At 67.7% G+C, this 15281-nt stretch overlaps 1 protein-coding gene across 1 annotated transcript in view; it reads left to right on the top strand.

The window, feature by feature from the left end:
• The first annotated feature begins 355 nt into the window (after positions 1-355).
• CRTAC1 (cartilage acidic protein 1) overlaps positions 356-15281 on the top strand; it is a 32686-nt gene continuing 17760 nt past the window's right edge. The window contains exons 1-3 of the mRNA XM_039482779.1: positions 356-405; positions 9119-9321; positions 12793-12989. Of these exons, the coding sequence (XP_039338713.1) occupies positions 9128-9321; positions 12793-12989 (391 nt within the window). The 5' untranslated portion in view covers positions 356-405; positions 9119-9127. The remainder of the gene's footprint in view (positions 406-9118; positions 9322-12792; positions 12990-15281) is intronic.

Raw genomic sequence — 15281 nt, forward strand, 5'->3', positions numbered from 1 at the left:
CGCCGGGCTGGGCCTCTCCTGCCCCGAGCCCCTGCAGCCCCCACCCGGGCTGGGGGGAGCCGGGGGGCCTGGGGCCGAGCCCCGAGCGCAGCCCCGAGCCCCGGGGCATCGCGGCGGCGGCGGGGCGGGGCCGGACCGGACCGGCCGCGGCCCCGCTCCCCGCCGCCCCTAAGCGCCCGCACCCCGAGAGCTCCTGTAGTAAATCAGCGCCGCCGGCCCCGCCCCCGCTCCCCATTGGCCCCCGGCCCCGCCCCCCGCACCCCAGGGGCCGCCGCCGGCGCCGCACCGGAGCCCATTGGCCGCCGGGCCGCGGCCGGCTCCCCATACGGGGTCCGCGGGGCCGGCGCGGCTGGAGCTGCGGGAGCCGGGCCGGCCGCGGGGAGCAGCGAGCGGGAGCCGGGCCCCGTGAGTAGCCGCGGGCGGGCCGGGTTCCCGGGGCCGGGCAGGAGGCGACGCGCATGGGCACAGGGGCGGCGGGGCGCGGGGCTTGGCAGCACTTGGGGCAAAGTTTTCTTCTGCCCCCGAAGGGCTGCGGTGGGGTGGGGTGTGGGGAGGGTTATGGGGTCGAGGGGAGGGGTGGGGTGCCAGCGGGTCGGGGGTTATGGGGCCGAAGGGGTGGGGTGTATGGGGGGTTATGGGGCCGAAGGGGTGGGGTGTATGGGGAGGGTTATGGGGCCGAAGGGGTGGGGGGTGTGGGGGAGGGTTATGGGGCCGAGGGAAGGGGGGGTGATGGAGGGGTGCCAGGGGGTGGGCGTGGAGCACTGGGCGTGGGGCTGTGCTGGGGGGTCTCTGGTTGCAGACTCCCCACCCCCTGGCAAAGGGGGCAGGGGGGCGGGCTGGCTGGCAGCCTGCAGGGGGAAGTGGCTGCTCTCCTCAGAGGAGCCAAGGTCCCGTCGGCTGGCGCTCGGAGGCTCAGGTGACTGCTCAGCGCCACACTGCATTAGCAGCTGGCTGAGCCCCAGAGCCCAGGGCTCTGCCCCCCGGGAGGGCTGAGGGGACTGGGTGGCACCAGGCTGGATGGGGCGGTGGGGCTGAGGGAGCCGGCAGTCCCGATTCTGCCAGTATGGCCCATCAGAGTTGTCCGGTGCAGCGATGGGACCACACTGAGAGGGTGGCCTGGGCTGGGCTGGGCTTCCCCCGCCGTGACACCTGGAAGGCTGCAGAGACCCACCCTGCGGGCACAGCTTCTGGAGGGGGTGGGAGAGGTTGGGGCTACCTGGGGGGCTGTGGGACCTGGACTGCCCATGGGAGAGAGCCCTGAGTCAGTCACTTGCGAGGGAGTGAAGGGGCCAGGGCACGGTGGAGTGATCTGTCCCCATCTTCCGGCCCCAGCTTCTGGCAGAGGTGAACCCTGGCTCAGCGCCAGGTGTCCTGCTGCTCTGTGGCCTGGCCCCATGGCTGCCCCTGGGCTCTGGAGCCAGGCCAAGAACGGACTCACCTCTGCCTAGGGCCTGAGGGTGAAGCCCCATGCCCCTCCCAGCCCTGAAGGCTGCCCAGGAGCTCTGAGCCCCAGATCTGGCCCTGTGGGTCTGCCCCATGCTGGGGGGGGGAGGGCGCTTAAACCTGGTGCTTCATTCCCTGCCCTGGAAGTGTGATGGGAGAGCTGAGGTGGGAGCCTGGGGGTATTGTCCCTGGCAAGGGCACCCCCTTGCTCACTGACCCAGTCCAGCCGCAGGGGAGGGCTCAGGGGGACTCTCTTGGCCTGGGTCCCTTTCTGCCCCATCTCCTCCCCGTCCCTCCCTTCTTTTCTGGCTCCGGGTTTATCCCACACAGGAGTGAGGTCCCCCTGCCTGGGCCCGAGGGGTGGCTGCAGCTCTGGGCCCAGCTGGGGGATGCTGCTGCTCTGGGGGTCAGAGCGGGGGCAGCCCCAAGGGGTCTGCTGGCCCGGGGCCCAGGGGCTGTTTTCAGCTAGCTTGACCCCCAGCCCTGCCAGGTCCCACCTGGGCTTGGGGTGGATGGACAGACACCTCTGCCAAGCACCTGGTGCCAAGTCACTGGCCTAGGCGCTGCCGAGCGAGGTGGTGACGTAACGGTGCCACGGGGGGTGGCCGTCCCTGTCCTTCCGTGCTGTGACCTTGCTGCTGCGCCGCGCAGAGCCCTGCTGGGGGGCGTCCCCGGCCCCACCCTGTGGCTGTGTGAGACGTCTCTGATGGCACCTGGGCCCTGGCCTGCCCGTGTCTCCTGCAGCAGGTGCCCCGGGGTAGGACCCGTGGGGCTGAGCACACGGGCAGAGGGAGCTGCAGGCCTTTGGGCGTTGCGGCCGTTTGAGAGGCTGCCGGGAGACGGGCTTGTGAGGCGAGCCCGCCGTGGGTCTGTGCAGCGTGGGGCCCGGGCAGAGCCAGGCACAGCACCCTCCACCTCCCAGCTCCACACAGCCAGACCTGGCTGCCCCTGGGAGCCATGGGACGCGTGCTGGGCTTCTCCCTGCTCCCAGCCCAGGGCCCTGCACAGCCCCCAGCGGGGAGCTGGCTCCAGGCCACCCTGACACCCCCTGGGCGCTGCTAAGGAGCGGATCCCTGGGGAGGGCTGTTGTCCCCAATCAGGGACATTGTTCCCTCCTGGAAAGGCTCCATCAGCCCTGGAGGACTTTGCCTGCAGCTGAGTGAGGGGTGGCCAAGCTGGAGAGAGCAAGAGCTGCGGGGAGTGAGGGAGTGCCAGCACCCCCTGCCCAGGGGCACCTGCAAGGGCCATGCTCTGCCCTGCCACCTGCCCATGCAGACTCTGCCTCCTCCCCAGGGCAGAGCTGGGCGGGGGGTGGGAGGTGCTGCTGTAGAGGTGGAGGTGTGCCTCATCAGGCAGGTTTTGCTAATTAATGGGTTTTTCCCTCCCAATCTCGCCAAGGGGCCCTCTGATGTATTAGTTTAATTAGCCAAATCCGAGCGCTGCACACGCCGGGTGCACAATGAGCTGGTCCCGCGCGCGGTGCCGATCACATCCTCTTTCTCTGGTAACGACGGGCTGGTCTCAGGCCGAGTCCTGGGCCTGCCAGCGGCTGGCCGAGTCGCCCCGGGGGAGCCAGCTGACTGGCTGTCCGCTGTGATGCATACTGAGTCCTGTTGTTAATGGCCCCAACAGTGTGGGCGGCAGGAGCCGTGACCCTCCCCCAAGTGCCCTTCTCGCCTGGGATGATCCAGCTGCTCCCATCTCTCCCCAGGACCTTGCAAGGCAGGTCTTTTCCCAGCCCCCAGGGCCGTAGTGTGGGGCATCTCACACCAGTACCGTGTTTACCCTCGCCCTGTGTGCCAGGGCCGGGCGCCCCATGGCCAGAGGGACAGACTGGCCAAGCTCGCACAGGGTCTGCTGCAGAGCCGGGAATTGCCCCCCAGGGTCGCAGGCCACTGCCCGAATCGCTCTGCGTACCCCTCCCTGGTCTCCCAGAGCGGGGGTCAGGCCAGCCGGGGCTCTGCCTCCATTGCTGCCCCACAGCAGGTATCTGGCCTGAGCTCACACTGGGGCACCTCTGGGCAGGGATTTGGAGCAGTCAGATTTTTGAATTGCTCCGCTCCAGCTCCAGGCAAAAACCTACTGGTCTGCACTCCTGCTCCGGGCTCTGCTCCAGAGCCCTGCCTGTGGGGCTGCCCTGCTCTGGGCTAAGAGCCAGGCCCCAAGGGAATTGGAGCTGCTGGCAAAAGGCCAAGGGGCACAAAGCTCTGCTCAGCATCCCTCTGGCTGGGAGCCAAGCGTTATAGCCCCGGAGGAGCTGCTGCTGCACCATGGGAATGGCTCGGTGTGATGTTCCCTGGTGTTATCTGGACCGGTGAGCTGCTCGGTCACTCCAACCTTCGACTCCAGGAGCCAGCCTGACCCTGCTCTGCTGGGAGAACCCCCACCCCTGGGCTGGTCACCCACAGCCTCTAGCGTGTAAACTGCTCCTTGGATTGTGCAACCGAATGACACTAGTCAATATCTCCGGTCCCAGACACAACCCTGGGAACCTCCGACTTGCAGGGTCCAGTGGTGCCCGCTGGCCGCTACAAGCTTATATGAGTTCATCAATTTAACACAGAAATTGATATGCACCAGGCTTGTTATTCCCAGGGGAGTCTCTGACACACTTCAAACCAAACGCACTGCTCCAGGTAGAACAAACCAACAGATTTATTAACTACAACGAGAGATTGTAAGTGATTATAAGTCAAAGCACAACAAGTCTAATTTTGTCAAATGAAATAAAAGTAAAACTCGTTCTAAGCTGCTCTTAACACTTTCAGTGCCCTTACAAACAGATGTTTCTAACCACAGGCTGCCTGGTTGCCCTTCAGCCTGGCTCCCCCCTTTGATCAGCACTTCAATCGCTTGGTGGTGGTGTCTGTAGATGGAGGTGGAAGAGAGAGGAGGAACATGGCAAACGTGTCTCTCCCTTTTATCACATTCTTTCTTCCCTCTTGGCATTGTCTCCCCCACCCCCCTTCAGGGTCAGGTGATCATTCCCTCATCACAGTCCCCAACTGACCAAGGGGAGGGGGGTGACTCACTCGAGAGTCCAACGGATCCTTTGTTGCTGCCTGGGCCAGTGTCCTTTGTTCCTGTGAGGCTGGGCTGGGTTTGTCCCATACCTGCCCTGATGAGGTGTGAACTGCCCCTGTGTTCTGGGAGAGTTTTTGCCTGGGCTTGTTTTAAGCCATGAGGACACATTTTCAGTCTCATAACTATACACATGAAATTACAATCTATAACATCACTGTAATAACAATGCTCAGTGCACCCCGAGCCTTCTGAAGACTGATGGACATGGGGTGCTGGGTGTTCTCCCGAGGTACAGAACGTCGCCCTCGCCCTGGCCTGTTACCGGGAGCCCTGTGCTGCCTGGTGAGGATTGACCAGCTCCCGCCCGGGGGCTCTGGCTTCTCCCTGTAGGAATTGCCTGGTGAATTTTCTACTACAAACCCCACCCTGGCTGCAATGATGCAGTGGCTGTCCAGGAATCCCTGGGCCTGGCAACTCCTCGAGTGAGACCAGCTCTGCCCTGTCTGTGCAGCGCCTGGCACAGCCCAATCCCAGCTGGAGCCTCAACCCTACTGTCATACGTGGCCAGTTTGGCTCCAAGCCGTGCTGCCCACACCCCTCTCCCATGCTGGGACTGGGATTCTGGAGTCGGCCTGGCACGGGTGAGCAGGAGCTGCCAGCCAGCTCTGCTGAGCACGCCAGACGCTGAGAGCTGGAGCCTCTCCCACAAAGCCCTTTGACCTCAGTGAGGTGCCCTGGGCCTGAAGCTCAGGGGCTGGGAGGACGCTGGCCCTGGCTGAGTGGAGGGGGGAGCCAGCAGCTGGGCTGATGGGTGGTGCCTAGTGAGGGGCTGCTGGCATCCCAGTCAGTGAGCTGCCCTCGGGGCCAGGGCTGGCGGGGGCTGAGGGCAGCTCTCACCTGGCGCTCCAGGCTGGCAGTTTGCCCCCAGGGGCTCCAAGTGGCATCCCCACTCAGCACTCACTCCGTGCCCTGGGGAGTGTTGGCACCACGCTGGCTGCTACAGGCTGGGGCTCCCCTAGCAGCACAGGAGGGTCCCAGCTCTGCCCGCTCGCGGCAGCGAGGGCCTGGGTGTCTGTGGGTTCATCTCAGGGACTCCCGGGACCCTGAAGCACCTGGAGGTGGAGTGCCAGCCCTGTCTCAGCCCTGCTGCCTCTCCTGGGAGCCGGTTCCCCTGGGAAGAGCTGCGGTGAAGGGGAGGCGCTCAGGGGGACACAACCAGAGTGAAGCTGGATGGAGGGGCCAGGAACTCTGTGCCTTCAGGGGGACGGCTCCAGGCAGAGAAGGCCTGGGGGCCCCAGTGGGGAAGGCTGGCTGAGAGAGCTTTCTTGGGAATGATTTTGTTGTTGGAATAAATCCAGCCTGGGAAGGGTGCTGCTGACCCAGTAAAGAGCTGTTTGAGAGAGCCTGACACATGGGGAAACTGAGGCAGGGCACTGCAGCACCACCCTAGGCCACAAGGGGGTGTTCAGCAGGCAGCCAACTCTGCCACAAGCCCTGAATCCGAGCGCTGGGGGCTTGAATCCATGGAGTCAGGGGGATGGGCGTCTTGCTCTGCTGTTCACATGCCCTTCCCAGCCAGGCAGCTCCCATGGCTGGGGTGACCTTTCACTCTATGGCCTTCTGGGCCATCATGGGGACGGGCTGGCAGCTGCAGCCCCAAACATCCTCCCAGAGTTACCCTGGGCACTGCACTGCAGCCAGGCTATCCCCGGGAAATCCCCTGCTGCTGCCGCCAAGGGGCATCCATGCCACGCTGAGTGTGGCTGAGCCAATGTTGCCAAGGCCGTTCTCCACCCCAGCTTGGCCAGAACCCAGGTAGACCAGGCGGAGGCCTTGCGCTGTGCGGGAAGGGGCTGCTGCACTGGAGGACAGTGGCTGGCTCTGGCCCGTCAGGGGGTTCACGGCCATCAGCATTTCACTATGGGTGGCCTGGGGGATGTGCTCATTAGCTGTGGAAATGTCTGATAGTTTTACACTCTGCAGCTCTTGTGGCAGAGAGTTCCACCGGTTAACAGTGCTGTGTGCGGAATCGGTTCCTTTCAATGTCCTTGACCATCCCCTGGTTTGAGCCAGTCACCCTTTGCCAGCACTGGGCTGTGTCCCCGCAGAGCAGAGTGCTACTCCCCACTCCCCTGGGGCCAGCTCTCCAAGGCTGGACTCAGCCTGCGCCCAGCTGCACCCCTCTCTTCCCGCTCTCCCTCGTCCGACGGGCCTGAGCCGCGCAGGCCAGAGCACGTCTTCCTTACAGAGCAGCGTGGAGCTACTTTCTGCCTCTGCTCCAGCCCATGGCTGTGCACAGTGCCAGGGCTCTGCGGAGCTGCCCCGTGGCACCCGTGCCCTCCACTGGGCGAGAGCTAATGCAAACCCTGGGCAAGTGGGAGCTTTTCCCTGGCATGTGTTGCCGGTGCCCAGCCCCCCGGCGGTGCTGGGTCTGGGACGCTCTTCCCGCCTGACCTGGGTCACGTTGTCCCCACTCGGCCCAGCCGGCTAGACAGCATGGGCCCCTGGCCAGCCTCGCGGCCCTGCTATTTGCCTGCTGCCCTAAGAACAGCCCCGCTCCCCGGGCAGCATCTGCCAGGCACTGCCTGAGCCCTGGCCCCGGGAGGAGCTGCAGGGGAGGGACAGGGCCCAGGCCCAGGCAAGCTGCCTCCATGGCTCCTGCTGGCTGCTGGCCAGCTCTGAGGCTGGGAAGCTGCACAGCCCATGGGTTGGATGCTCTCAGGGTGTGGCAGTCTCGGTCCCGGTGCAGCGCCCGGCTCATGGGGCTGTGAGGCCGCAGTCACTGCGCTGGGCTGTTGTCACGGACTCTCAGGTCGTGCCCACTCTGGGGCGGTCCCTGGGGGAAACCTCTTCAGTCCGACAGCCCTTCTCGGGGGGCCCCTCTCTCTCGGGGCCAGGCCCCTCCACCTCCTGGAGCCGCACCTCTCTGAGCCTCAGCACGTCTCTCTCTGCCGTGGGCCCCCCCAGGGAGTCCCCTCACTCTGGGCCCCCAGGGCCTCCGCACTCCGGAGGGAATAATGCTACACCCCACCCCACCCCCGTCCTCTAGCCCGGAGTGACTCTCCCCCAGCGTAACACAGGAGGTTTATTGAGAGTTGAACCCAGCACAGGAAACTCTCAGGGCCTCAGGCCTGGCCTCCCTCAGCCCAGCACATCCCAGTCCCCCTGCAGCCAGGGGGGCTCTACCTGCTCCCCCTCCAGCCCCGAGCCCCCCTGCGTCCCAGCTGGGCAGCTGATATCCCCGGCCCCAAGCCCCCTCTGTCCATTGCCTGGGCCCCCTCTCCTCTCAGCTCCCCTCTGGCTGGAACCGGCTGGGCAGGTCACCGGGGTCCTCTCCCCACAGCCCATTGTCCTCCCACTCGCCAGAACCGGCTGCAACTCCTGAGCTGGGCCTCCAGGTCACCAGTCGCTGGGGTCTCCATCCTCCAGGCCATTGTCTGGGGTCCCAAGTTCCCTCTCCGGTCCTGTGTCCCAACAAACTCCCTCTCCCCTCCCCTCATTAAACCAGTAACACCCGGGGACACTGAGTCCCACCCCCTGTGCATACAACCCCCTGGAAACCCAAGAAACTCCCCCACTTTGTCACAGCTGGGTATGCCCCACTCCTGCCCAGACCTCACTGTCTGGCTGCCCTGTGCAGCGTGTGACCATCTCCCCCAGCGGTTTCACCTGGTCCCCAGGCCCTCGTCTGCACTAGAAAATGGGCACCCATGGCACAGTGCAGCCACCGGGGTGCCACACAGCACAGGCCTCCGCAGAGCCTGCTGCACCCTCTGCTCATGTGGCTAAGCTGTCAGCAGGTGCCTGCCCTGGGCCCGCTGCTCACAGGGCCAGTCCCTGCCTGGGGGCACAGGCCAAGTGTGGGCGGACAGCTGGGGCCATGGCCCAGCCACAGGTGCCATCTGCAGCAGCGACCTCACCTCAGCATGGCAGCATAGGCGCCTTTGAGGGGCTGAACCTGGCGTGGCTGGGCCTGGGGGCAGCGATGGGATAGCAGCTGGGGGGCAATGGGCGGGCGGGGAGGCTCGAGCAGCAGCGCTTTGTGGCTGGTGTCGGGGGGCAATGGGCGGGCGGGAGGCTCGAGCAGCAGCGCCTGTGGCTGGTGCCGGGGGCAATGGGCGGGCGGGAGGCTCGAGCAGCAGCGCTCTGTGGCTGGTGCCGGGGGCAATGGGCGGGCGGGAGGCTCGAGCAGCAGCGCTTGTGGCTGGTGTCGGGGGCAATGGGCGGGGGGGGAGGCTCGAGCAGCAGCGCTCTGGCTGGTGCCGGGGCAATGGGCGGGCGGGAGGCTCGAGCAGCAGCGCTCTCTGGCTGGTGCCGGGGGCAATGGGCGGGCGGGGAGGCTCGAGCAGCAGCGCTCTGTGGCTGGTGCCGGGGGGCAATGGGCGGGCGGGGAGGCTCGAGCAGCAGCGCTCTGTGGCTGGTGTCGGGGGGCAATGGGCGGGCGGGAGGCTCGAGCAGCAGCGCTTTGTGGCTGGTGTCGGGGGGCAATGGGCGGGCGGGGAGGCTCGAGCAGCAGCGCTCTGTGGCTGGTGTCGGGGGGCAATGGGCGGGCGGGCGGGGAGGCCGCGGGAGCTCCCCAGTCCCAGCTCCCCAGGCAGGGGGCAGACACGTGGCTGTTGCGCAGGCTGAGCCCATGTCGGTCTGGTTCCAGGTGCCGAGGATGCTGCTGCTGCTGCTGTGGTTGCTGCCGCTGGCGTGGCCTGGTGAGGGCTCCCAGCGTGGCGAACCGATGTTCACAGCCGTCACCAGCCATGTCCTCCCGCCCGACTACGACAGCAACCCCACGCAGCTCAACTACGGCGTGGCCGTCACCGACGTGGACGCCGACGGGGACTTGGAGATCGTGGTGGCAGGGTGGGTAGCGGGGCCCCTGGTGCTCCCAGTCCCACCCTTCCCCCTGCTCTGGGGGTGAGCAGGGCCCCGAGGCCCCTGTCCCTCGGCTGGTCTGGGTGCCGTGTGCCCAGCCCCGGAGAGGGCGGGGCCGGAGCTGAGCTCCCGCATTGGTGGGCTTGCAGGCCGTGCTCACTGCTGGCCCCTGGCACCTGCACACTGCCTGGCTCCCGGGTGCTGCCTCTGGCCTGGGGCGTGTGGCTGGAGGAGGTGCTCTGGGCCAGCAGCAGTGCCCCCGGCCAGGGAAAAGCCGCTGACAGCCAGTGCCCCCCCATTATATCTCATAGAGCTGGAAGGGACTTTGCAAGGTCCGGTCCAGTCCCCTGCCTTCACAGCAGGACCAAGTACCCTCCCTGACAGGGCTCTGCCCCAGTTCCCTAGGTGGCCCCCTCAAGGATTGAACTCTCAACCCTGGCTTTAGCAGGCCAATGCACAAACCCCGAGCTATCCCTCCCTCCAGCTGCGGGGGCTCGTTTGGGCCCTGCGGGTGCTTGGAGGCAGGTTCTGGGCCCTGTTGCAGCAGGAACATGCAGCACACCTGCAGGCTACCCCCAGCCCATGGATTTGGCTGGTGGCCCGGCTGGCGAAGGCCCCATCAGACAGTTGGGCTGGAGGCATCTGAGCAGGGAGTTTCCATCTCTGCCGTGGTCTCTGTGTGCCAGACTCTGGCTTCCAGCTGTGCCCTGCCCCCAAGCTGGGGCAGCTGGGGATGGGTCTGTCCCTGCTAGGGTGACCGGACAGCAAATGTGAAAAATCGGGGTGGGGGGTAATCGGAGCCTGTATAAGAAAAAGATGCACAAATTGGGACTGTCCCTATAAAATCAGGACATCTGGTCACGCTAGTCCCTGCCCTGGGGCACCCGGCTGGGTGGCTAAGGGCCTGGCCTGCTGGGGTGGGCTGTCTCAGGGGTTCTGGGTAGAACCTGCCCCTGTAAATGCCCATCCTCACCCAGCCTAGGGCTGCCCCCCATTTTCCTCTAGCCCTTGCTGTGCCCAAGTCAGATTATCTCACAAACGGGCAGGTCCTGGCAGCCTGCAGCACACCTGGGTGGGTGTCTCCAGGTGAGGGCAGCGTGGGGGGCCATGCACCCCCCCCCCCGGGCACAGCAGCAGCTGCTCCCCACGGTGCTATGAGGTGGTGGCTGAGCAGGCGGAGCAGAAGGAAAGCGGCAGCACGTGGGCCCGGCTGGGGGGCGGGAGGCTCGACTGCTCCCACACGGACAGTGCCCCATGCCATGGTCCGGTGTGGGGGAGCGTGGGCTGTGCTGCCCCTGCCACCCGGCCCCTCTCCTGGAGTAGAGGTGGGGCTGGAGCACCCTCCCTGAGGCCTGTATCCCCAGAACAAGGAGGCCCAAGCAGCACCCTGGGAAGTGCCCCCCCAGCGATGAATGGGCTGCTTGCAGGGACCCCCAGCAGGGGCGGGGGCACCAAGGCCTCGGCTCTCCCCGCGTGGGGCAGGCACGTGGCAGGTGGGGTAGTCTGCATTCCTGGGGGCGCCCTGGCGAGGGGGGCGGTGCGGCTGGGCTGGGAGTGCAGGCTGCTGCTCCCCCCCCCCCCGCCCCGGGAGCTGGGCCTGCTCCTTCCCCCTCCCGGGAGCTGGGCCTGCTTCCCGGAGCTGGGCCTGCTCCCTTCCCCCCTCCCCGGGAGCTGGGCCTGCTCCCCAGCTGGGCCTGCTCCTCCCATGCCATGCGGAGCAGAGCCGCAGCTGGAAGGAGGGTTGTGTAAGCAGCCCTGGCGCCAGTTGTGTAACGTGTTTACTGGCGCTCAGGGCAGGGCAGGGCCCCTCTGGGGGGGCAGAGCTCAGCGGGGGTCTGAGTTGTTCCAGGCCTCCCCAAGCCTCCTGTGCTGGGGCCTTGCCCTGCTGGCTGCCGTGGCTCCCAAGCCCTGCTAAGGGCTGCCCCATGGCATGGAGCCTGCAGAGGGGCAAACGCTCAGCTCCCGGCACTGGGCCTCGGGCCCCAGCAGGGCAGCGCCCCGACCTGTCCACAGCTGTGCCCTGGGCTGGCCGGTGCAGCATCCTGCCACCCCCTTTCCAAGTGCCCAGGCTTCCTCCGGGGCAGCAGGGCCCAGAGAGGCTCCTCTCCCTCCGGGGCAGCAGCCTGGGTCGCTGGCACCATGCTTTGCCCTGCCCTGAGGCCATGGTGCAGCAACGTTCGTTCAGTCTTGCTCCTCCCTCAGCTGGGGGGCCCAGCCCCTCTGAGCCTTGCCTGGGGCAGCCATGTCTGGGGTGGGGAGCAGCTGCGCCCCGCTGTTTCCATGCGTGCTGGCAGGGTGCTCTTGGGGGGCCAGGCCACTGCCCGCTGGAGCCTGTCGGCCTGACAGAACACGGAGCAATGGGCTCAGGTTGCAGTGGGGCAGGTCTAGGGTGGATATTAGGAAACACTATTTCACTAGGAGGTGGTGAAGCACTGGAATGGGTTCCCTAGGGAGGGGGTGGAATCTCCTTCCTTAGAGGTTTTTAAGGTCAGGCTTGACAAAGCCCTGGCTGGGATGGTTTAGTTGGGTTTGGTCCTGCTTTGAGCAGGGGGTTGGACTAGATCCCTCCTGAGGTCCCTTCCCGCCCTGAGAGTCTATGAGGGCAGGGGCCACATGAGGCCAGTCACCCCACTCACGCCAGTGGTGTCTCTGAGCAGCCACTTGGGTGGCGTGGGCAGCACCCACCACATTCCTGGCCTGGCAGAGGAGGAGGCAGTGACCCTCCACCATTAGGGGCCATATGATGGGACTGATCCTGCAGCGAGGATACATGGTAACTGGCCACGTGCCTCCCACGGCCTGGCAGGAGATGGGGGGCTATGGGGTGTGCAGCTCTCCCGCAGCCCGGCTGGTACCGCATGCCCTGGCACTGCTGTGTGGCTCTGCAGGCGGACGCGGTGCCAGTCCCAGTGCTGCCAGGCAGCGTGGGGCTCAATTAGGGGCAGCATCTCACCCGCCACATCCCCAGCGTGTTCAGGGATCCCCCCAACCAGCAGCACCCCCGCTGCCCCTCCCCCTCTGCCCTCCTGCCTCTGGGGGTGCAGGGAACAAGCTCCTGCCAGCCAGGGCGTCCATCTCCCCGTGGGTCCTGCCCAGCCCTCGGGCTCCAGGGCTTCCCTGCTGATTGCTAGATTCCTGGGCCAGCCAGAGCCCTGAGACTGCCCCAAGCCGTGGCCCCTCTGCTGCCCCCAGCCCCAGGGCAGGGGAGGGGACGTTCTTCCCTGCGGCCCCACTGACTGCCGGGCATCTGAGCTGCAGCCCGCCGGACTGGCACCAGGCGGGCGGTGCCACCCCCTCCCCACAGCAGGGCTCACGTGGGGGCTTCAAGGAAAGGGCCTTGGGGTTGCCCCAAACCCTCTGGGGGCCTCGGCCCAGCCGTGCCAGCCTGCCCAAGGCACACGTGCGGCCCGGGGTGGGTTCCTCGTGCCTCCCCCGGTGCTCACGCTCGCCCCCCCCCAGGTACAATGGACCCAACCTGGTGCTGAAGTATGACCGGGCGCGGCAGCGGCTGGTGAACCTGGCGCGGGACGAGCGCAGCTCCCCGTACTACGCGCTGCGGGATCGCCAGGGCAACGCCATCGGGGTGACGGCCTGCGACATCGACGGGGACGGGCGCGAGGAGATCTACTTCCTCAACACCAACAACGCCTTCTCGGGTGAGCTGCGCCGGCCCCCGGCACGGAGCCCGCGGGTCATCCCCCTGCAGCCCCCCGGCACGGAGCCCGCAGGTCATCCCCGTGCACCCCCACGGCGCCCCGCCTCCTGCACCCCCCTGGCACGGAGCCCGCGGGTCATCCCCCTGCAGCCTCATGGCGCCCCGCCCCCTGCACCCCCCAGCACGGAGCCCGCGGGTCATTCCCCTGCAGCCCCCCGGCACGGAGCCTGCGGGTCATCCCCCTGCACCCCCACGGCGCCCCGCCCTCTGCACCCTCTGGCACGGAGCCCACGGGTCATCCCCTGCACCCCGGCACGGAGCCCGCGGGTCATCCCCTGCACCCCACGGCGCCCGCCTCTGCAGCCCCCAGCACGGAGCCCACTGCACCCCGGCACGGAGCCCGCGGGTCATCCCCTGCAGCCCCCCGGCACGGAGCCCGCGGGTCATCCCCCTGCACCCCCACGGCGCCCTGCCCTCTGCACCCCCCCGGCACGGAGCCCGCGGGTCATCCCCCTGCACCCCCACAGCGCCCCACCCTCTGCACCCCCCCAACACAGAGCCCGCGGGTCATCCCCCTGCACCCCCATGGCGCCCCGCCCTCTGCACCCCTTGGTACGGAGCCCGTGAGTCAGCCCCACCCCACGGCCCCCCTGCACCCACTCCCAGAGAGCCCACAGCCCATTCCCGCACACACACACGGCGCCCAGCCCCCTGCCACAGAGCCCATGGCCCATTTCTCCTGCCCCCTGCACACCCCGCCTCCCAACCCATGGCCCATTGCCCCACCACAGAACCCATGGCCCCTGCACCCCCGCCCCCACAGAGCCCATCAGAGGCCTGGGGGTCCCTGGGAGGGTGCAACCACAGCTCTGGACTGGGAATTTGTGGGGAGGTGCTGGAGGCAAGTCCCTGGGGGCGTGGGGAGGGCCTGGCCCCGGGCCTGCCGGGGGGCGCCCCCTGGGGGCGTGGGGAGGGCCTGGCCCCGGGCCTGCCGGGGGGCGCCCCCTGGGGGCGTGGGGAGGGCCAGGCCCCGGGCCTGCCGGGCGCCCCTGGGGCGTGGGAGGCCTGGCCCGGGCCTGCCGGGGGGCGCCCCCTGGGGGCGTGGGGAGGGCCTGGCCCGGGCCTGCCGGGGGGCGCCCCCTGGGGGCGTGGGGAGGGCCTGGCCCGGGCCTGCCGTGTGGCACTGCCGTGACCTTCGGTGCATGAGAGATGGCTGCAGCCTGGAGTTAATTTCTCAGTCGAGTGACTCCATTGATTCATGGCCGGGACACGGAGCCAGCGCAGCCGCTGAGTCAGCAGCACCCGCGGCCCCCAGCCCTCCCGCTGCGCTGCAGGCCCACGGCCAGGCCCTGAGGCCCTGCTGGGACGGGGTCCCCTGCCCAGCGCAGGGCCCTCTCCCCAGAGCTCAGCACTAGGGTCAAGCTGCGGCCAAAGAGAAGGGGGGTAGGGGGGAACCTGCTGTATTCACAAGCAGGTGCATGTCCCAATACCCCCAGCCTGGCAATAGGGGCGCTGCTGGGTGCCGCCCCCCGTCCCCCGGCCGTGCCCAGCCCGGCGCCTGGGGCGTGGCACCTCCCCCGTCCCCTGGCCGTGCCCCAGCCTGGCGCCCTGAGGTGTGGTGCTGCCCCCTGGCCGTGCCCCAGCCTGGCGACCCGGGGCACAGCGCTGCCCCCGTCCCCTGGCCGTGCCCCAGCCTGGCGCCCCGGGGCACAGCGCTGCCTCCCGTCCCCTGGCCGTGCCCCAGCCTGGCGCCCTGAGGTGTGGTGCTGCCTCCCGTCCCCTGGCCGTGCCCCAGCCTGGCGCCCTGAGGTGTGGCGCTGCCCCCGTCCCCTGGCCGTGCCCCAGCCTGGCGCCCTGGGGCGTGGCGCCGCCCCCCGTCCCCTGGCCGTGTCCCAGCCTGGCGCCCCGGGGCGTGGTGCTGGCGTGGTGCCGCCCCCCGTACCCTGGCCGTGCCCCAGCTCTCCAGGCTGGGGATGGGCTGACTAGCTCCCATCCCCAGGGTAGTGATAGGGGCTGTCCCTTAACCCCTCGTGTGCCCCATCTCCTGCCATGGCATTTGAGGCTCACACCCCTAGCACAGGCCAGGGCAGCTGCCCTCCATCTCCAGCAGGCAGTTCTTCCCTGCAGGCCATGCCCCCGTCTGCCCAGTGCTCCTCGGGCCCCTGGCCTTGGCCTGCCCCCTGCAGTGACCAGGGACGGTGACGGGGCGGTTGCCAGGGAGAGGGGAGGGGTGTGACGGTGCTGAGTTGGGAGCAGTGCCAGAGTCACGGGGGCCTGGCAGTGCCCTCAGCTG

Source organism: Mauremys reevesii, linkage group 7 (assembly GCF_016161935.1).
Source record: "Mauremys reevesii isolate NIE-2019 linkage group 7, ASM1616193v1, whole genome shotgun sequence".
Lineage (NCBI taxonomy): Eukaryota > Metazoa > Chordata > Testudines > Geoemydidae > Mauremys > Mauremys reevesii.